The sequence below is a fragment of the Brachyistius frenatus genome, unplaced genomic scaffold (genome assembly GCF_029030835.1).
Source record: "Brachyistius frenatus isolate BFR_SWC_R1_liver_20210118 unplaced genomic scaffold, ASM2903083v1 Contig_151, whole genome shotgun sequence".
NCBI classification, from domain to species: domain Eukaryota; kingdom Metazoa; phylum Chordata; class Actinopteri; family Embiotocidae; genus Brachyistius; species Brachyistius frenatus.
This window is the reverse complement of record NW_027210750.1, coordinates 743094-765027: the sequence shown is the minus strand read 5'-3', so window position 1 is coordinate 765027 and position 21934 is coordinate 743094. Positions and strand designations below refer to the sequence as shown.

Below are 21934 nucleotides of genomic sequence, written 5' to 3'. Positions count from 1 at the left end.
AGCAAAACTGAGAATACAGCAAAAATAACAAAACTCAAACATTACTTTGAATGTTTAACGTACAATCTTAGTTTCCATTTATTTTGTCAATGCAAATCCCAAATTGTGTCCTTATAAGACTGATTAAATGGAAATAATGACATCTTCCTAACTTAAACAAGAAAGTCACAAATTTTTGCAGAATTAAAGAAAATGGCTTGTAAAATTTGTATTTTAAATTCTTACTTTCATTCATCTGAATCTGTATTGTTATTTTTATTGGCACAAACAGGTTTCCCATTGGTTTCAGCCACTTTGGGGAATTGCAATGACCATTTACTCTAAAAGCTCATTACAATTTTTATGACATTTAAAAAGACTTTATATTGTGTATATATTGATCAGTAATGGAAATAAAACCAATAAAAGTGAAATTATTAAACAAAAACAAATGTCACTGAGGGTATTGATTTACATTCAGAAACCTGAACGATGTTTACATTAACTTTGAAAATAAGAAATAATAATAATTGGTCTACAGTTCTTTCATTAATTGTATTTTGTTAAATTGCAAATTAATGTCGAGGGCAGGGTTTGTGTACTTCCTGTTTTTGTGTTAAGTGAATGTAAGAACAGTTATAATCATTCAAGTTCATATTTTATTTAACATAAATCATATTGCAGTCAATGTGAACAGCTGGGGTTTCAATATACACAATAGAATCGTAACATTTTAAGCCCCTCCCCTCTTAACCCCGCCCACAACAAGCCCCCCACCCAAAATGAAAATCAAATGCCGCCCTCCCCTGTAACCCCACGCACACCCCCACTCCTTTAAACAAAAACACACCGACCCCCACCCCCACAACAGCCCCGCCTACCTGAAACAATGCTCCGCCCACCAACGCTGTGTGTGTGATTCCTGTTTACTCGTGTGTGTGTGTGTGTTGTTTAGCAGCAAACTCCAAACTGATCGACTCTGTTTGCGCTCCATGTTGTTCGCCACCACCCTGCAGTAACGGGCGTGTCATGTGGCCACCGGCGGTGTCATGTGACCGATGTCCCGCTCAGAGACATTTTTTTTAAGGCATGTGTGCTCCTGTTGTGACTCACGTGCCCCTCCCACACTAAATAGCAAGCCCCTCCCACATAAACAAGCCCCTCCCTCCAGTGTGGGCAGACATTAACCAACAGCTGGAGTCACTACACGCTGAAAAAAATTGGCAATATTTTTCTTTCAGAAAGGTTTTATGGTGCATCTGCTTACATTGTCAATAACAAGCTCCTCCCACTCCGACTAGCCCCTCCCCAGTGCTGACATCATTATAGTGCCCCAGAGCCATTTCGGGCTGAAAACTGTCCATGTCTTGCTACGAGAAAATTTTTAAGGCGCATCTGCCCCCTTTTGTGATTCACAAGCTCCTCCCACAGTGGGTTATAAACCCCTCCCTCCAGTGCCAGGCAACCATGACTATAGGCACTGTCAGGTTGCCGTGGAAACATCCAGTTTGGAGTTTGCTGCTGGCTGATTGGTGTGAAACAAATGAATGAACGGCAGAGAAAGGGAGGGGGCGTGTCCTTCTGAGCACCTGTCAGACGGCAGGTGTTTTCGCCACACACGAAAAAAATAAAATAAAATAAAAAATCACGCGACTATCATTATCATCATCATCGTCATCATCATCATCATCGTTGTCGTCGTCATCATCATCTTCAGCGTTGTGGCGTTAGAAACTCACCCGAGCAACATTCACTGACCCCGCCCCCTCCCCCCCACGTCAGTCCTCCATCATCATCATCATCATCATCATCCTCGGCAGCCAGTTGCTGTCGGCCATCTTTTCAAGTCCAATCAGGTGTGTGTCGGCGTCCCCCTGTGGCGTGTAAACGGTTGAATGCTGCGTCTTGGAAGTAAAACAGAGAGAATTATGGGAGGAGGGGGAGACGGGGGGAGACGGGGGGAGACGAAGGGGAGGAGAGAGAGAGGGGGGTGGTTCTTCTTTTGTTTTGAAACAAAAGCGTCTTCTGGCGTGCTGCTTTCTGTCATCGCAGCTCCTGCTTCATCCGATAAGCAGGATGGAGGAGGAGGGAGGGGGGGGGAGGAGGAGGGGTGAGGAGTGAAGGTGGAGGGGAGGTCGGGGGGAGTTTGGAGGATCCCGGGACGCCGAGTTATTTAAGACATCTCTCGAAGTAAGTGGCGCCCACGTAGCCGCCCCTCAGAGAGCGATGGACGTTCTGCTCGAAGAGCCGCCGGTTCGTCTGCAGGACTTCTGCCGCCTCCTTGTTCAGCGGGTCCTCGGGGTTGGGCTCCTGGAGGGGGATTAGGGGGGAGGGGGGGGGAGGCCACAGGTGATCAGTACAACCCAACCTGTCGGCGGAGGAGGGGGATTAGATGATGAAGAGTCGGGTGTGAACTCACTAGAAATAGATACTGTAGACCATAGATGATGGAGTTTATTGTCAACACAGGCTTCCAGTCCTCTCTGTGGACACCAAGAGGAGAAACACACACACACACACACACACACACACACACACACACACACACACACACACACACACACACACACACACATCTCAGGGTTCTGATTGGCTACAGGTGTCTCCTTCGTCCCGCCTCCTCTGAGCTGACATGTTTACATTCACTGACCTGAGGATGTTTAGGCAGACGTTTCCCTCCAGGTCGATGTTGGGGTGATACACCATCGTCTCACACTTTACCTTTGGGGGGTCGTGGGGGTAACCCTGTCCTACCTGAGAGACAGAGACACACACACACACACACACACACACACACACACTGTTCAACCCGGCAGTGTCATCGTTTAGCCAATGACCGACTCTTTTCTTCTGCTTCTTCGACGTTAGAAATAAAGAGGGCGGATCAGTAAGTTCAGAGTGTTCCTGAACGCAGCACGGCGGGTCAACAACCTTCAACCCTGTACGTGAACATTCGTGATGTCACCGCAGACCTGAAACTGGAGCAGAGAAACATCAAATTTTGGGGGACAAGTGTTCCTGAGCCCATGCAGTGATTTCCCACCGATTCCTCTCCGACACTGAGCGGGTCGTGTTGGAGGAAAACTGTTGCCGTGGCGAATGTTTTCCTCTCTGAAGGTCCCAGTGGAACTCGGTGTTGACAGTCTGACCGGGGGGGAACGAATTCACGGTGGCACAAAGAAAACCCATCTGGTGTCACAAAAAACAGCCACGATTCTGTAGTGGAAATCACTGCCTGGGCTCAGGAACACAGACGTGGTGAAGATTTTGTCCGCGGTGACATCACTGATGAAGAGGAAGATGAAGATGAGACACAGACGGGCGGTTCTCACCTTAAAACTGAAGACAAACTTTCCTCCTTTGTAAAAACCCTGCGAGACAAACAGAGGGAGACATTTTATCTTCCGGTTGGACGGATGGAAAGACAACTTTGACCTTTGACCTCCTCGAACAACAACCACGACACGACAACGATGACACTCACCTCGTCCGGTGAGATGATGAGTCTGAAGTTGAGGAGGTCGTCGTCATCGGGGAAATTGATCTCGCACGTCTTTGGCAAGTTCAACTCATTGATGTCTGAAAAACACAAACGCAGCAACGTTTTTGTTTGTTTGTTTGTTTGTTTTGGGGGGAGGGGGAAGAGGAGGGGAAGGGGGGGTGGGGTATGTCAGCCGAACACGGTCACGACGGATCGTTTTAATATTTCCCGTTAAATTAACGTACAACGTGAAACATCTCAGGCCTTTAAAGCCCCGTCTCTACGGTCGCCATGGTTACAGCCTCCATGGAAGTCGTGGTGCGTCCCGGGACGTCCTGCAGCTTTTAGCGGGAAAAAATAAAATAAAATCCAACCGATTTGGACCTTTTTTGTTTTGACGATATCAGTGTAATATTTTATATATATATATAAAATAATAATAATAATAATTAGGAAAGAAACACCCACAAAGTTTTGAAGAGAAAGCTCAGAGGAACCAACCGGTTGGTTCTGAGTCAGGTGGTCAGAACCATCACTGGTCAGGAGGCGGTCCAACACCTGCCGGTCTGTTCACAGGTGTGTTCCTGAGCAGACCCCTCCCCCCCTCCTCCACCAGGTGCCTTGAACCCGGCCCCCCCCCCCCTCACCCCTCCGGTCCTGGACCAAAACCTCTGGTGTCGTCATGAGAGGTAGAAACAGTGTTTTGTGGCTCGCCGGTCCGACCCTCAGCTCACCTGCTCAGGTGTGAAGAACTTAGTTCAGAAACACAGCTGACACAGCAGGTTAGCTGCTTCGAGGCTAACTGGCCCCCACGAAGTGCTGCCGAGGTGTTGTTGGAGGGGGGAGGGAGGGAGAGGGAGGGGGGGGGAGGCTGGTTAGCAGTTAGCAGAATATGTTCCTGGTTTTGGTTCGTGTGGCTGTTAGCTGCGTGCTAGCTCTTCAGCCTCTTCAGCGGTTTTGTTTTCAAAAAGCAAACCGCTAGCATCAGTTAGCATGTTAGCTGCTAGCATCCATGAGTTCCAACAACACCGCTGGGTTTATCTCAGAGGGGGGGAGGAGGGGGGAGGAGGGGGAGGTTAGTCTGTGGTTTATTGGTAACTAGTCAGCTAACCAGGGGATGAGGAGGGGGGAGGGAGGGAGGGGGCTGGTGTTGTTAACCTGCCTACCTTTCTGTATCCGGAGCTGGGCCGCGCTGGCTTTCTTCCCCCCGGCTCCGGCTCTGTTTCCTCCGGCAGATTCCTCGTCTTTCTTCTGCTGCTTCAGGGAAAAAAGCTTAATCATCTTCAGTTAGTGGATGAATCGGATGCCTTAAACTTCTGCGTCCCCGGCGGCGTGCTGCAGTCCGTCTGCGTGAATAATTTCCGGGCAGAGAGAGTCGGATCTCGTCCTGGCGGCACCGTTAGTGTGGATGGGGCCGGCGCGTCTCTAATCACTGAGGGGCTAGCTGGGCTAGCCTAGCCTGTTAGCCAGCAAGAGAGGCCGGGCAGGGGGAGGAGGGAGGAGGGGGGGGGGGGGGGGAGGAGGAGGAGGAGGGGGGGGGGGTCATATGTTGTGTGTGTGCTTCATAAACAGATTTATTTTCCTTTGAATGTACACGACCAGGGTTAACTTTAATACATTAATATATGAATAAATATTATATGTATAAATGTGGATTTATATTATATTTATATTAATATATATATACAAATTAATATATAAAAATGTATATATTTATATTAATATATAAAATATATACAAATTTATATATAAAAATGTATATATTATATTTATATTATATTAATATATAAAATATAAAAATGTATATATAAAAATTATATATATAAATGTGGATTTGCTAAATCTTCTTAAAAATGAACTTTCATTCCGAAGCAAATGTTAGAAGAAAAGTGAAGCAAACCCATGCCACAAAGTTTAGTCTGAATATGGTTTGATTTAACCTCTTGTTCTACTCCTTAGCTGTTTTTGTTTTGTTTTTGTTTTTGTTTTACTTTTGTATTGCAATTTAGGAGGTGTGGATCCCGAGGTTCAGAGTCTGAATATTATAAATAGTATCACAATATACTCAATTAAGGACAGAATCAAAAATGACATGAATGAAGTCTGATTGGTCAACATGTTTAGCGTGTTTTAGATGATTTTAATATCACGGTCAACCCCATCGTCTACTTCACTACCATTCAATTCTTTTAATTTCATGATTTAGTCAGAGGTAACTTATCTAAATTGCCTGTTGTCTCTCTATGCTGTTCTTTTCTCTCTCTGCTCTCCTCTCACTTTCCAGCTGTTCAACGGCAGATGCTCCGCCCACGTCTGAGTTGAATTTCGGTGAGTCCCTTAAAGTTTTAATTTTCACTCTTGTAAATTAGTGTCATTAGTCATTTCTGTCACTTTATAAACATTTTTTTTGCGGAATAATTTGTGAAATGTTCAGAATCCTTGATGTTTAACTCCAAAGGTCAAATAAGTAAGTGTCATAATTTAAACTTTATATTGACCAATTATGGCCTATGTAGAGTTTTGACTTTGGAAGAAAATTTTTATTTAGTTTTTTTAATTTTTTTTTATAGTCTTGGTTTCAAACAGGTTTTTTTAAAAAAAAATATATATATATATATATATTGATTTTTTTGTAATTGAAATTGTAAGACCTTGCGTTTGTTACTGTTTTTTTGGTCACAACTAAAAAAAATAATAATAATTCAAGTCCCCAAATGCCTTTCTGCGCCAGACGCATCGTGACGTCATCACGCAGAGGCGGAGCGTGCATATTTTCGCTGCCCATATTTTATTTACTACATTTATTTATTTATTTTATTTTTTCCGTCTTCCTCCGAGGCTGAAGCGGAATCTGCGGTCACCTGTGTGATGTAATCGATGCGGGGGTTCACCGTGTCACCGGCGGCGCAACGTTTGAGCCCGAGCCACGGAGAGCACCGCACCGCACCGCACCGCACCGCGGCCAGGCGCCTCACAATGGACCGGAGAACAATAGCCGCGCGCTGCGCTTTATTCCCGATATGTGATCGCCGTTAATGCGGTGATCGGCGGGGGCCTAGTTCCCGCGGAGGGTTATTACCGAGAGTTGGTCGGTGGAAACTGCTGCGCCTCGGTGAGGACGAGCTCGTTGTGTGTTTTGAAGCCCCCCGGGAGGAAGAGCCGAGGAACACGTTGTAACGTGCTTGAAAGGGGGGGGGGAGAGAGGCACACTCACCCCGGAGAGAGGCACACTCACCCCGGAGAGAGAGAGAGAGAGAGAGAGGGGGGGGGGGTGAGGAAGACAGGAGTGAATGGGCACGACTCCGGCAGCAGCACTGCGCCCTGCTCTCTTCATCCTCATCGATCAGTTCGGTCATCGAGACATTTCGACCCGCCGCGGGTCCGTTGGCTAGCCGGGGGGGGCCGGCTGGAGCTCCGGCAGCTAACGCGATGGGACGCGTGTGAGCAGCCCGGGAGCTGACGGCAGCCTGGCGGAGGGAGGAACAAGGAAGCGGACGGCGAGCTGCGCGCTGCACGGGAGCTAACCGCTGGCTAACATTCATTCTAATGAGCGACCCAGGAGCATGCGACCTGATACGAAGAGGTGAGAGGCCGCAGAGAGCGTGTGCGTTGGTCCCTCTCCACCTGCCCCGGTGCTCGCTGCGAAGCGGCGGACATAAAAGAGAGGAAGCGACCGCAGGGGGCGGACGGACTGCTAGCCTGCTAACGTGTGTAGCACGCCTAAAACTCCACCGGTCCAGATCGGGAGGTGGAGGTGGGGGTGGGGTGGCTGGTGGGCATGGTGACGTTTTCAGGTGTGTGTGAGTATTTATTTAACTGATCAAGCCCCGCGTGTGATCGATGCAGGTGTGTGTGTGTGTGTGTGTGTGTGTGCTGGTAAAATGTAGGTTACTGTGACGCGCTAGCCGCTAGCCGCTACCTCCAACTGCTGCCAGAGCTTCATTATTGTGGGCTGCTAACTTTGTGCTAGCTCGCCTTTAACAGGGCTGCAACTGAACTACCCGTTCACGCGCCGGTTGTTTACTCCGGCGGTCGATTAATCGACCGGTCGGTAAAACGTCACAACCTTTGTAGGACAGCTGCAGGTTGCAATGTTCGACAAAGAGAAGTCAGAGGAGCTGAACCAGGATGTCTTCTGGAATCTTCTCTAACAACCCGACGCTCTTATTGATCAGCAGAACAGTCAGTCGATCGACTATCGACTCGACCATCAACGGTCCGATCGATTCGCAACTTTTATCAACCAAAAAAACCCAAAACCTGCTGAAGAACCAGAAGCTGCTGAAAATCCATTAATGTCATCAGTTTGTTGGTATCTCAGACAGGAACCATCAATATGGGGTCAGATGTTCTGACTCAGCTGCTGTCGCAAGTCAACAAACGAAATATTCGACTCGGTCGACCGATATTAACCACGATAAACTGAATATGTGTTTGTGAGACATCGACTGTACGTGATCGGTAACCGTCTGCTGTGGCGACGATATCCGGTTGGCGCCGGCGAACCGAACATGCAGATCGAATACCGATCAATACGTTGTTGTTTTCAGTCGATCGATCAGACGTCGGTGAAGAGAGGAACGTTTCATTGTTTTTAAAGCGAAAACAGCCTAAAAATTATTCAGCTGCAACTTCAGAAATCTTGACGATTTTCCGTTTTTTTTTTTTTTTTTGAGATAATTACGATAAATTAAGTTCGGAGAGAGTTCGCAGCGATGCGCACGGAGCAGCAGCGGAGTCGTCTCCTGGTCGACCCCCGTCGCCGCGGCGCCACGGTCCAGGTGGCTTTGTGTTCTCCGGGTTTCAAAAGACGCGGCAACAGACGCGAAGCTGAAACGAAGTGACGAAGAGGGAAGAAGACGAGCGCACAGACTAAATACAGCAGGGAGGGAAGGACAACGAGGGACAGGTGAAACTAATTAAAGGGACCGTGGGCCAAAAATCACACGAAGGACAGGAAGCGAGACAGACGAGAGGTGACATACACCGTAAACGGTAAAGGGACAACGTAAACAATCGCTGACGACAACGTACAGTCGATGACGTACAACGTAAACAGTCGATGACATTATGTAAACAGTCGCTGATGACAACGTAAACGGTCAATAACAACATAAATTCAACGTCAGGGTGACGATCGCGCCGCAGCTGCTCACGTCAGTTTGCCACCCAGGTGGAGTTTGTGTTATCGGGCCGGTGACCTGGTTACCTGGTTAACCTGCAGTCTCCAGTTGTTACTAATCGTAGCAACCAGTCTGTGGCTGCTTCACTTTATTTACATGTGAATTACAACGTTACAGTGACGTCAGCGTTCGATCAAACCTTTTCGAAAGTTACAAAAGAACATATGAATCAAAATGTCTGCAAAATATATTGTAAAGATGCTTCAAAGGTATTTGTTGGATTTGAAGATAAACAACTTCTTATTGTAGAAGCTGAATTGATCGTTGAACTGTTTCTGATGTCCGTCTCGCACTCTACGTTCTCTCTCTGTCCGTCCCTCCAGCTGACTTGTTCGGGGATGTCGAGCAGTAAGGCGCTGGGCGGGGGGACTGGCGGAGGGGCGCGGCGCAGGCGGACGCGGTGCCGGCGCTGCCAGGCCTGCATGAGGACGGAGTGCGGAGAGTGTCACTTCTGTAAGGACATGAAGAAGTTCGGAGGGCCCGGCCGGATGAAGCAGTCCTGCCTCCTGAGACAGTGCACGGCGGTAAGACACGCGCACACACACTCAGCAGGTGACTCATGGAGTGATTGACGGGCTGATTGACAGATGTGGCTTCAGGTCGATCAGCAGCTGTGAGTTAAAAACAGGAAAGCTAAAGGACCGTTCCGCTCTACCAGAAGGAAGAACGTGTTGTGATTGGCTGGTCGTCACGGTGATGGACTCTCTGTTGAACATCCAATCATACGTCCAACAGTGAAGGAGACTAGTTCAAATCAACCCTGCTTCACTCTTGGCGGCGGTGCGCAGCTGTGGTAGACTGAAGATCTGCTCGCTCTGCCTGCAGAGTTTGACTGCACTTCTCGCGACTTCCTGTCAGCTGTCGTCGTCTTTACGTGTTTCCGTTGTTCACACGTCGACGTCTAATCTCCCGGAGACGCTCAGTTTTAGCGGCGAGGCTCCGCAGCCACGTGTTCTTCTTCTCCTCGTGTTGTTTAACGGCAGCTGACGGTTCGTTACCGCCACATGCTGACGGGGAGGAACGCGTTACGACCAGGCGCCGCCGAAACCAGGAAATACGGCAGAACGAGAGTCACATATTCTGTCTCATATTTTATATTTTAATGATGGTGAGCACAGATGTGCACGATCACATGACCCTCCTTTACAGCTACAGCATCTCACACACACACACACACACACACACACACACACACACACACACACACACACACACACACACACACACACACACGTGCTTGTTCTTCTCTCTTTGTGAGGACCTGACAAAATGTCCTCACAAAGATAGACGTTTCAACGCACGCACGCACTCAGTGGAACGTCATCTTCAAACCCTGAAGGTGTGATTTTTATATTGTTTTTTTGTTTTTTGTGCGTGTGTCGATTCTTCAAATAGCATCAGCGCAGAGCTGGAGCCCAGCAGGCGACGATGCTGGGTTTCCGTGGCAACCAGAGATGGTTGCTGGCGCTGTGAGTGAGAGAGAGTTGGCTTTGATCCATCGCCATGGTTTCACAGAGATGCTTTAACACACACTCTGAGACCGGCGATCTGCTGCTGCTCGTATTATTCCTGTTGTACGGTTATTTATTTATATATTTGTTTGTTTGTGCTTTTGGGTGGAGCGAAGGGGGGTGGGTTTGGTTTGGAGAGGGGAGGATGGAGGAATGCAGGAGGAAGGAGAGGCGCCCTCCGGTGGCTGCTCAGGTGAACAGCAGGATCAGAATGACGTTGACAGGATGTCAGAGTTTTAAAGTTCGTCTCCGTCCCCACAGACACGTTATTATTTAAAACTGAACCACGAGACCTGCTGGCGGTTTTAGAGACATGGTTACCTTTTAAAAAAAGATTATCCATTTATCAGCCGGAAATTGTAAAAAAAAAAGTAAATTATTGTCCGGTTTTCAAACGTCCGACAGTCCCTGAACTAATCGTGTTCAGAGCTCCTCCAAATCTGATCTCGGAACAGAGATATTAGACGGACGTCCCTTTATTGTCCATGTGTCCTGTAAAACGTGTCCTAAAGTAAAGCGTTGTACGACAGAGAAAATACTACATTTTGTACAACAGCTGAAGCCCCGCCCACTTTTATTTGTGCAATATCAGTAACACTTTTTGGGGATTTTGGAAAAACATGTTGGAGTTCCCTCGATGTTGAGCCGCGATGCCGTGATCAATGAGCCCGATCAGGAAGTGTTGGTGGGCGTGTGCTTCACGGACGGGAAAAAAACCCGGAGTATTCAAAATAAAAAAATCTAGTTTTCGTCAGTCTCTGTTTGGGGGTGTTTACGTTGGCTGTGAACGTAGCACTCGATCAGCCGCCCCCTAATTAAACCTCTAACACGCTAATCTTACCCTGTAACCGTGGCAACCGTTAAACCTGCTGAACATTAGTATGGTAGCATTGTTACTGTCCATACACACACCTGTCTCACTGTGTGTCTCACCTGTCCCTCCCTGTGTCCCTGCAGCCGGTGCTGCCTCACACGGCCGTGTGCTTTGCATGCGGCGAGGCGGGGAAGGAGGACACGGTGGACTCGGAGGAGGAGAAGTTCAGTCTGTCCCTGATGGAGTGTACCATCTGCAACGAGATCATCCACCCCAGCTGCCTGAAGGTGAGTCCTCACACCTGGCCCCGCCCCCTGTCCAGGTTTCTGTTGCAGGAAGTGTTTGGACCTGAGGAACCGGACTCCCCCCGTGTGACCGGTCGAACACGCTTGCGCTCCAGCTGCAGCCCAGATGTGACTGCTGCTGCTGCTGCTGCTGCTGCTGCTGCTGCTGCTTCTTTCACATATTTGCAGTCAGATCAAAGTTTAATGATGCGGAGCAGAAAGTGGGTCAGAGCAGCAGCAGAGTGAGAACAGAGAGGGAGGAGGAGGAGGAGGAGGTGGTGGGGGTGATGGTGATGTTTTATTCTGAAAAGTCCTGAACATCCTCACTGTAGATTGAAAAAAAAATAAAAAAAAACACCAGAGTCAGCAGGTGGGTCGGAGGTTCCCTCCAGTAACACGGGGCACTGCACCCGCAGGGGGCGCTGTGACAGACACGTTATTTTGCTTTGGCTTTTCGGACGAGTTGTTACGAAAACTTTACACGTCATCTACGAACCTTTTGATACATTGACTGTTCTGATTTTTACAAAGCGATGTATCCGAAGGTCTCGGTACAGTAGATTTCTCACATCTCTCCAACACGTCGTCCGAGTCTAACGAAACTTTACAGGCTAGGTATTTACGACGTCCTGTTAAAGAGACCGCTAGGGGGCACTGTGATAATTGAGACGTGTATCGTATCTCCGTAACGATGCGACCCACTTCGCTCCACTTTTTTTTCTCAGTTTTCTGAGAAAAAAAAACTTTCGACGTCTCCATGGCAACAGACGGACGAGTCATCACGAAGCTTGACCCAGATCATCTACGAACTTTTTGATACGTCAGATTGTTATGATTTTACGAGCAAATTGATCTTCATTGTCTCGGCACAGAGCTGTCTTTCGTCTCTCCAACACGGCTCGGTCTTTACGGTGATTAGGGGGCGCTGTAACTGAACTACAGCTTTACATTTCAAATTCTAACTTTTTCTCATAATCTTGCTGTGGGGTTATATTTTATTTTGAAATAAGTTACCTTATTATTCAGCCTGTGTGTTGAAGCTCAGTGCTCTGTAAGTATTTTTGTGTCCAAACCGCTCCGTGTTTTCTGAACCTTTTTGATCGAGGGTTCAAATCCCGGCGCAGACGTCGTGAGATTCTTTAAATCCCAGCTTGTGTTCGGAGCGTTGTCTCGGAGCTGGTTTAGTTTCAGTGACTCTCTGTAACTCTCCGTGTTTATATCTGAATGTAAGAGCAGATGTTTGCAGCTGCGTGAGGATGAAAGTGGAGTTTTAAACGTGTCAGAAGAGACTCTCTGCTGTTTCCACGCCGACCGCTCTGGTTTCTCTCCTCAGATGGGCAAAGCTGAAGGAATCATCAACGATGAGATCCCGAACTGCTGGGAGTGTCCCAAGTGCCACAAAGAGGGCAAAACCAGCAAGGTGAGTTGGACCGGTTCTGTGGACCCACCCGCTGGAGAACCAGAACCGCCCCTCTTGACAAACTGACGTTAGCATGTTAGCATTCATGGGATCCAATCAGCGTAGTCCGGAGAGACTGTTAAATGTTATCAAACATTAAGTAGAAAGTTTAGGAGGGAAATTAGATATAAATATAAAATCTAAAGTCTCTTTATTGTAAAACTTAAATTCACTTTCAGAATAACGAGTTTGTTCTTGAGATATTTCTGGTAATTTTACAGTTAAAGGTCTTCACACAGCGACGGGTAAAAATCCGAAACAATCCTGCGAACATCTCTGATGTAAACTCATCGACACGCGGCAGTGACGTCAATCTGTTCCTCAGTAAAAGGATTTGAATAGATTGGCGTCAGCTCAAAATGATGACTCATCATCATCATCATCATCCAGCGATGAAGATCTCGTCCTCCTCACGCAGAAGAAGAGCAGGTTTTGCCCGTTAGCTGAATGTGCGGTGACGTTAAAACAAACGGTGTGTGAAGACCTTTAACGAACCTGCAGCCGTCTGTCAAGACGCGCGGCGAGGTGCCCGCTGTTTTCTGACCGACGCTGTGAAACCTCGTCTCCGCCAGGACCAAGCCGACGGCTCGGGGAAACGCAGGCTGGATAACGGCGAGGTGGGCCGCTGGAAGCTCACAGACGACCCTCCCCCAAAGAAGAAAGCCCCGCCCTCCCTGGAGGAGGGGGGGAGGGCGGAGGGGGGGCACAAGAGGAAGAAGGAGAAGGAGCTCCCTGCGGACAGCGGGCCCAAGAAGAAGGTGAACCGACTCAGCCGGTCAACACGCGGAAGATGATTAATTGATTTGGATTTATTGGCTTTTATTCTGCAACATCGGTTCAAATCTGACCGTCTCCTGTTTCTTCCTCAGATGAAGGGCGCCCACGAAAAACGCCTCAAAAAGGTACGAAGTCTTTTATTGATCCGTGAACGTCTTCATCAAACTGCTGCTGGAGTTCGTTCAGAGTCTCAGTTTGAATACTCTGAACTCGGTCCGAACTCCGGCTCACTCGCAGCTCCGTCACTGTTTCTGTTTGTGCTGGAAATCAGTTATCTTCATATTGCTGAATCATTTCAGCCCTTTTTCCCGCAGTAATGTTTAAAAACCAGTTGGACCTCCTGTTTGTGACGACTTGCTCCTTTTTCTTGCTGATGTTGCAGTTAACTGAACATCTGGATGTTTGTGACTGTCGGTTGTCCCATTTTTCTCTGTCGTCTGTCTTTTCGGAGGACGTTAGTCGGTGAAGCAGCTGCAGCCAGTCGACCTCTTCGTTCATATCTTCTGTTCTCGCCCTCAGAAACCCAAACAGGAGGGAGCGGAGTCCAACGGCCCCACTTCCTCCTCTGGAGGAGGAGCTGGAGGACTGCAGGGCTCCTCCTCTTCATCTCAGCCAGGAGGAGGCGGCGGGGGAAGTGCGGGGGGGACGTCCAGCGCCGACCAGCGCTCCCATCACAGAGAGAAACTGGAGCGCTTTAAGAGGATGTGTCTGCTGGAGCGCCGGCCCGAGTCCTCGTCCTCATCCTCCTCCAGCTCCGAGTCGGACTCCGAGTCGGACTCGGACGACTCCCTCAGAGGTGAGCAGGGGGGAGGCTCCTCGCCTTCGTCGTCCTCCCCCGCCCCGCCTCCTCCCGTCGTCTACGGCAACAGCAGCGGGAGCCGGGCGGAGAGAGAGAGGAGTCGCAGCGAGCGGGAGCGGGAGAGAGAGAGGGAGAGGGAGAGGGAGCGGGAGCGGCGGCTGGCCGAGCTGGGGTTCAGCGCCAGCGAGGAGTCGGAGGGGGAGGGAGGGAGGGCGGAGGAGGAGGAGCGGGAGGAGGAGCCTACAGGAGGAGGCGGGGACAAGGCCCGGCGGAGAGGGGGAGGAGGAGAGGCGGGGTTACCTCCACGAGGACGGAAAGGAGGGTTAATAGACGGAGAGGAGGAGGACACGCCCACCTCCGACAGGACCCGGAAAAACTCCACCTCCCTTCCCCCGCCCTCACCGCTCTCCTCCAATCAGATGCCTCCGTCCTCGCAGCATGACAGCTTCCCGGGGAAGCAGCGCAGCAACGGGCAGGAGGCACGCAACGGACGGACACGAGGAGGGACGGGGGGCGGGGGGAGGGAGGCGGGGGAGAAGGAGAACGCCAGTGGCGTACTGACCAATCACAGACACAGTGGGGGAGGCGGGGGCGGGACCAAAGGCAGCGGGAGCCGCAGCAACAAGATCCGCAGCAACAAGAACCAGACGTCAAGGAACAACGTGTCCTCCTCCTCCTCCATCCCCACCTCCAACGGGGGCGGAGGGGGAGGCAGCGGCCTCATGATGTCAGCGATGGCGGCGTCGCCGTGCTCGCAGCCGTCGCGCCTCGCCCCGCGCTCTCAGATGATGAAGCGCAGCCCGCCGGCTGTGCCCTCGCCGCCGCGGCCCGTCCAGATGGAGCGCCACCTGGTGAGACCGCCGCCCGCCTGCCCCGAGCCCAGCTGCCTGCCGCTGGACTGTGGCTCCGCCCACATCATGACGCGCGACGTGTGGCTGCGAGTGTTCACCTACTTGAGCCACCGGGAGCTGTGTGTCTGCATGAGGGTGTGTCGCACCTGGAGCCGCTGGTCAGTCCGAACACTGCACCTCCCCCTGGTACACAGCAGGGGGCGACACAATCGGATGATGACTCATCAATCGGATGGTGATGACTCATCAATCGGATGGTGACGACTCATCAATCGGATGATGATGACTCATCAATCGGATGGTGACGACTCATCAATCGGATGATGATGACTCATCAATCGGATGATGATGGCTCATCAATCGGATGGTGACTCATCAATCGGATAATGATGACTCATCAATCGGATGATGATGGCTCATCAATCGGATGGTGACTCATCAATCGGATAATGATGACTCATCAATCGGATGACGATGACTCATCAATTATCTCTGTTGTCTTTGAGTCTGACGTCACGTAAAGAAGGTTTAAACTCGTCTCTTCTCCTCCAGGTGCTGTGATAAACGGTTGTGGACGCAGATCGACCTGAGCCGGCAGCGCTCCATCACCCCCCCCATGCTGAGTGGTATCATCCGCCGACAGCCCGTCTCCCTCAACCTGGGTTATACCAACATCTCCAAGAAGCAGTTAATGTGGCTCATCAACCGCCTGCAAGGTGACGGAGACTCTCCTCACAACACCCTGCTGTAGTTCACAGTGTCGTAGTTCACACCTGACGGTGATGGTTGTCACCTGTCTCACCTGTGACTCCTCCCCATCTCTGTCCCCCTCAGGTCTGCTGGAGCTGAATGTGTCCGGCTGTCCCTGGCCGGCGGTCTCTGCTCTGTGTCAGGCCGTCTGTCCCTGTCTCAAGCTGCTGGACCTCAGCAGAGTGGAGGACCTCAAAGACTCCCACCTGAGAGAGCTGCTGGCTCCCCCACCTGACACCAGGACAGGTGAGACCTCGCTGACACACACACACACACACACACACACACACACACACACACACACACACACACACACACACACACACACACACACACCGCATCATCTCTCTTGTTCTCTGCTCTCTGATCCGTCAGCTCACGGTGAAACCAGAGTGGGGCGGTTCCAGAACGTGACGGAGCTACGATTGGCCGGTTTGGACCTGACGGACGCGTCGTCCCGCCTGCTGGTGCGGTACGTCCCCCACCTGTCCCGGTTGGACCTGAGTCAGTGTGGGAGCATCACGGACCAGACCGTGCACACGCTCTCCTCCCCCATCTCCCCCTTGAGAGAGAGCCTCACCCACATCAACCTGGCAGGTAACTCACCTGATCTGGACCCATACTCTTCATCACTGATACTCATCACTCTTCATCACTGATACTCTTCCTCCTTACTCCTCCTCCTCCTCTTCCTTCTCCTCACTCTTCCTATACTTCCTCCTTCTTTTCCTTACTCCTCACTATTCCTCCTCTTTGTCCTCCTCTTCCTCCTCCTCACCCTTCCTCCTCCTCTTCCTCAGGCTGTGTGAAGGTGACGGAGCAGGTGGTGTCGTTGCTGCGTCGCTGCTCCTCCCTGCAGACGGTGGATCTTCGCTCCTGCTCGCTCCTCTCCTCAGAGACTGGACAGCTGCTTTCATTCCCCTCCCACCCCTCCTCGTCTTCCTCCACCACCGCCACCTCCTCCTCTTCATCATCCTCCTCCTCCTCAGCCACCACCACCGTCTCTGCTTCGTCGTCCTCCTCCACGCCAGTGTCTTCCTCCTCCTCCTCCTCTTCTTCTTCCTCCTGTCCTCCTGAAGACAGAACACTGCTGAAGAACAGCTAGAGTCCTCCTCCGTGTCATGTGACACGCCAGTGATTGGTCCAGACGGCCGACAGGCCCCGCCTCCCTCCTCGTTACACTACAGACAGGTGAGGAAGAGGAGGAGCTGTGCAACATTTCTCCTGACGCCGGTAAAAGTTTCGTTTTGTTGGCGAGTAGAACAACCACAGAAGGAGGAAGTGGAAGAGGAGGAGGAGGAGGAAGACATATTTTGGGAAAAAGTTGTCGTTAATAGTTAAAACTAGAAACCCTGAGCATGTACATATTTGTTCTCTGTACAATTTTGGGTGTGTGTATATATCTGTAGTTTACTGTAAATGACCCTTGACCTTTGACACCTGACCCCGTCCCCAAACACACTCCTCCCCTCCCCTCCTTTCGTCCTCCGACCAATCACCACGTCAGTCATCCACCTCGTCAGTAGCTGCAGAACAGGAAGTGTCATGGTGTCCAGGTTTAGTTGACCCCCCCCCCCCCTTCACGCGCACACACACACAGGTATTTAAACTGTAATATGTGTGTGTGTGTGTGTGTGTGTGTGTGTGTGTGTGTGTGTGTGTGTGTGTGTGTGTGTGTCGGAGGTTTGCAGCAACGCTAACAGTTTCCCTCCGCTTCCCGTCTTTGTGCTAAGCTAAGCTAACACATCAGCATGCGTCTGACCGGGCGACTCAACGTTCCCTCTCTGTGTGCAGCTGTTACCCATAATACCTTTCTCAGGTGGACGATTCCCGCCTCGCGCTCCGGCTGATGTCACACTCCCGAGTTTTAACCCCGCGCTGCTCGGATCGCTCGCGTCGCCGCAGAAAACACGAAAAGAACGAATCTGTAGAAATTAAATAAAATCCAGTTCAAATGTGTGAAGACGAGCACCCGCAGCAGAACCGATTGAACCGGAGGAACCGTTGTTTGATTATCGAGCTGAAGAACCTGCAGCTGATCCATCGATAACATGTCAATCAGAACGGAGCTGACTCAGGCTAGCAGTTTCCCTCCGCTTCAAGTCTTTGTGCTAAGCTAGGCTAACGGGCAGGTGTCGAATGTCGGACTGTTCCTTTTAACAGGCGTCACGTTGCTCCGCTGTGTTCCCTCGTGTGTGTGTGTGTGTGTGTGTGTGTGTGTGTGCGTGTGTGTGTGTGTGCGTGTCACACCGACAGCGCTGGGTGTGTTTCAAACTGAGCCTCGATGTCTTCAACATGCGCCTCAATCACTCCTCTTTGATTTTCCCTCCATCCGTCTGCCTGTCGATCACCTGCGATCACATCCTTCTGATTGATTGATTGATCGATCGTGTGTTTTTTTTTTCTCAGGACTGTTTTTGTTTGTTTCTCTTGAAGCCAGGTTTAATTTATTTTGTGCCGCAGCAGCGCGTCCATCCGGTCCAAACGCAGACATTCCTGTCGTCACGCTCCTGTCTCGTCATGGTAACGGCTCTGTGGGCTTTTATTTTGAACTTTACTTCCTGTCTTTGCTGCATTGTTCAGATTATTTTGATGAAACTGAATCTGTTTTGTACTTAAAGTCTGTTTCTGTCAGGAAAAGAAGTTAAAATACTCAAAGTGGACAGAACCAGATGACTCTGGATCCTGGTTTATGATGTTTCGTTGACTCCGTTGGGTCCTCAAAACACCTGCAATTAAATCAGTCCAGGTGATCCAATCACAGGTGATCAGCTCTGTGTTTAGGTGTCAACACACTGATATCTGATTTTCTCAGACATTACATTACATTTAGCTGACACTTTTATCCAAAGCGACTTACAACACACCGATGGTACACCATCAGGCGCAATTTAGGGTTCAGTGTCTTGCTCAACGACACTTAGGCATGTGGCCAGGAGGAGCTGGGGATCAAACCACCAATCTTCTGATTAGTGTGCAAACCCACTCTACCGACTGAGCCACAGCCTCCCTGACCAAAAAAACCAGACCAAAACCAATTCTGAAACTGGTCTTAAAACCAGCCCAAATAAATCAGATTCATAAATCAGCTGTTTCCTCAATAGCTGTGGAAGAGGCCCCGCCCCCTTGCACAGGTCACTGATTCACCGCAGTGCAAAGCCCAAACCTCTGGACTGGTTCAATACTCTGAGCAGACGTCTCGGTGTGTTTAAACACCTTCTGCTTCCGCTCCTCTCTTCTCGTGGTTCTGTACGTGTTTACGTCTTTATGTTAAAATAAAGACGTGTGTTCACGCAGGTGTGTTCGAGGGCCTCAGGATCTTAAATTCATTGATAATATCTTTATTTTACTGAATCACAATCTTTTCTTGTTTCGATGTTGTGATCTCAATTTTGTTTCTCGTGACCTCGCATCTGAATTCATTCTCATAAATGCCGTCATCTCGGTTTACGTCATGATCTGGATTTATCGGATTTATCTCGTAATCTTAATGCACTGATTCCGATTTAGTAACTTTATTGTTACGACTTTTAAATTAATCCAGAGGACGACGTTTGATTTCATGATTTAAGACCTCAAAGGACTCACAATCTTGACTTTTCTGAAATATTTTGAGTATTTTCACTGGTTTCTCTCTTTTCTATGCTGAAATGAGCTTCCGTCGTTTCTCAGGGGGCCTCACTTATGAAAAATCAGTCCGCCTCATTGTGAACTCGATGCCGGTCGAAGCAGGAAATCGGAGCGAGCTGCCGGTTTCGTGGCCGATTTGGTCGTTTGTTTCATAAATGACGCCCAGATGTTTGCGACGTTGTGGGGAAAGCTTGGCGTGGTGTCTCCGCTCAGCTGTGACTGTAGCATGTTTGTTTATTTGTTTGTTTGTTGTTGTTTTTTTCTTCATGTATGTGAACTGGCTGGCCGTCACGCGAGGCAGCAGCACTGAGGGGGAAGGGAGGGGGGAGGGGGGGCAGAAATGTTCGTTACTTCGTATTGTTTGTTTTAAAAATGTTCACGACACGTCAGACAGCCAAAACACATCACGACTACGTCGGGGGGGGGCGCAAGCGGACGTGTCGCCCTCTGCTGGCTAGCATGTCAGTTAGCTCGTCTCGCGTCAGCTGCACGGTACACGCTGCAAAATGGCCACCGTCTCTGGCTAACAGCTATCGGTCGCTAAAAATCCCGGAAAGGTTTCGTCCTGGATTGATAATGAGCTGTGTCATTAGCTCATTAAAGCTAGTGTGTCTGTTAGCTTCATAGCTACATATTAGTTTGCTTGTTTCAGTCTTTTGACTTTAACTGCTGAATCAAAAACTATGTGGAAAGCCACGGCGTGACGCTAACTGTTGGCCGAACCATAAATCCGCGTCGTGTTTTATTTGTAACGAGCTAACACTAGCTAGCAAAAAAAAAAAAAAAAAAAAAAAAGTGTTAGCTTGTTCAGACGTTATTAAGATTTTGGCTGAAATGAAAAATCGATTCGTTTATTAGTGAAAATTTTAATGGATTTCAATCAATTATAAAGTTTTAACATCTGAAATTCTGTTTTTCAGGGTGTCAAATTTTGTTTTGTTTTAAAGTCGGTAGTGAAAACTTCAGTCAGTTTCAGCTGCGTTCTTCAATATAATCGAACACTGCAGCGCTGCAGTCGAAGTATCGCATCATTTCGCCGCCGCCTGCTTCCCGTGAGCTCGGCGAGGTTTCTGCTGTTGGCCACAAAATAAAAGTATTATTGGTTAAATCTGAAATTGCCATGTCGCCTTGTTGTGCCATAAACGCACCAGATCAACTGTGGGTCCGTTTTTATATTTTATTTTTTGTATTTGTTGTGATTTTTGATGTTTGTTTTTTGTTGTTGTTTTTTTGTTTTTTTTTACTGAGTCGTCGGGGCGACGCCTCGCATGCTCTTTGAATGATGCTTCAAATGTCACCTAGCGACAAGTGAGGAGATCAAATCTGATTGGACGATAAATCCTTGACTCCTGAAAGCTCTTATCCAATCAGACGCCCAGACATATCTCATCTGCTCTCTTCTCGATCTTAGTAAAACGGAACTTTTCATGTCTTTGTTGATGTTTTTAAAGATGCACTGGATCATCGTCTTCATCACCTTCATCCTCGCCTTTTTGCCAAATGTGTTTTTTTGTCGTGAAAAGGGGCATTTTATCCTGTTTTTCTTTGTGTTTGTTTTTTAAATTTTTTTTTTATATACTTTGTCCATGACTCTTCCATTGTGTCGATGAAATAATTGAGGAAGAAGTTGGAACTCTGTAAAAAAGAAAAGACAAAAAGACCAACTCAAGGCAGCTACGTATGAGTGACTACTGTAAAATGACTAATAAAGAAGCAACGAGTTTGTTTTTACAGCCTGCGTCTCTCATCATTAAACATGATTTTAGGTTTGTCGGTATTTATATTCAGTTTATTGTCTGACCTGCAAGTTTCAACCACCGATGCACAACGTTTTACATTTCAGGTACGACCGCGCTTTCGTTAAAGTTGGGAAGCTGTAAATAAAAACAGAATGTGATGATTTGTAAATCTTGTAAACTCATATTTCGTTGAAAATAGACCAAAGACAACATATCAAAGGTTGAGAGGGAGAAATTTACCAAAATTTTGAATTTGATGGCAGCGACACATCTCAAAAAAAGTCGTGACCGAGTCCAACAAACAATGGGAAAGTTGTGTAAAGATGATAAAACAAAAACACCTGGTGGAACATCTCACAACTAATTAAGTTACCACGGCAACAGATCAGTAACATGATTGGGTATAAAAAGATAATTTCAGAGACGTAGAGTCTCAGCAGTGAAGACAGGGAAGGGTTCACCATTGTGAAAAGACTGTGGGCAAATAGTGCAACAATCTAAGAATAATGTTCCTCAACGTAAAACTACAAAGAATTAGTGGATTTCATCGTCTACGGTTCATAAGATCATTAAAAGATTCAGAGAATCTGGAGAAATCTCTGAACACAAGGGACAAAGCTGGAAACCAATATTGGATGTTGGTGATCTTCAGGCCTTCAGGCAGCACTACATTAAAA

At 48.8% G+C, this 21934-nt stretch overlaps 2 protein-coding genes across 3 annotated transcripts; one reads left to right on the top strand and one right to left on the bottom strand.

Moving 5' to 3' along the window:
• Window positions 1-820: 820 nt before the first annotated feature.
• On the bottom strand, window positions 821-4909 carry ube2m (ubiquitin conjugating enzyme E2 M). Its single transcript, XM_069716047.1, has 6 exons — window positions 4627-4909; window positions 3464-3558; window positions 3312-3350; window positions 2630-2733; window positions 2399-2462; window positions 821-2289 (listed from the first exon to the last, which is right to left on the bottom strand). The coding sequence occupies exons 1-6, from the start codon at window positions 4739-4741 to the stop codon at window positions 2149-2151; spliced, it is 558 nt and encodes a 185-aa protein (XP_069572148.1). The 5' UTR covers window positions 4742-4909; the 3' UTR covers window positions 821-2148.
• A 1333-nt stretch (window positions 4910-6242) lies between these two features.
• On the top strand, window positions 6243-19830 carry LOC138631232 (F-box/LRR-repeat protein 19). Of its 2 annotated transcripts, none has more exons than XM_069716042.1 (11): window positions 6243-7043; window positions 8967-9167; window positions 11112-11255; window positions 12586-12672; window positions 13284-13469; window positions 13581-13613; window positions 14008-15296; window positions 15691-15854; window positions 15973-16134; window positions 16264-16485; window positions 16689-19830. In XM_069716042.1, the coding sequence occupies exons 2-11, from the start codon at window positions 8982-8984 to the stop codon at window positions 16991-16993; spliced, it is 2778 nt and encodes a 925-aa protein (XP_069572143.1). In that variant the 5' UTR covers window positions 6243-7043; window positions 8967-8981; the 3' UTR covers window positions 16994-19830. The 2 variants fall into 2 exon arrangements, with proteins under 2 accessions (XP_069572143.1, XP_069572144.1); XM_069716043.1 differs by having other exon boundaries at window positions 6243-7254.
• Window positions 19831-21934: the final 2104 nt, after the last annotated feature.

Excerpts from the sequence above, each read along its gene's own strand:
- ube2m (XM_069716047.1), bottom strand. The coding sequence starts at position 4,741 with ATGATTAAGCTTTTTTCCCTGAAGCAGCAGAAGAAAGACGAGGAATCT. Across the intron at positions 3,559-4,626 it reads CCAGCTCCGGATACAGAAAG|ACATCAATGAGTTGAACTTG; the intron begins GTAGGCAGGTTA and ends TGTGTTTTTCAG. Across the intron at positions 2,734-3,311 it reads AGTTTGTCTTCAGTTTTAAG|GTAGGACAGGGTTACCCCCA; the intron begins GTGAGAACCGCC and ends TCTGTCTCTCAG.
- LOC138631232 (XM_069716042.1), top strand. The coding sequence starts at position 8,982 with ATGTCGAGCAGTAAGGCGCTGGGCGGGGGGACTGGCGGAGGGGCGCGG. Across the intron at positions 13,614-14,007 it reads ACGAAAAACGCCTCAAAAAG|AAACCCAAACAGGAGGGAGC; the intron begins GTACGAAGTCTT and ends TCTCGCCCTCAG. Across the intron at positions 15,855-15,972 it reads GCTCATCAACCGCCTGCAAG|GTCTGCTGGAGCTGAATGTG; the intron begins GTGACGGAGACT and ends TGTCCCCCTCAG.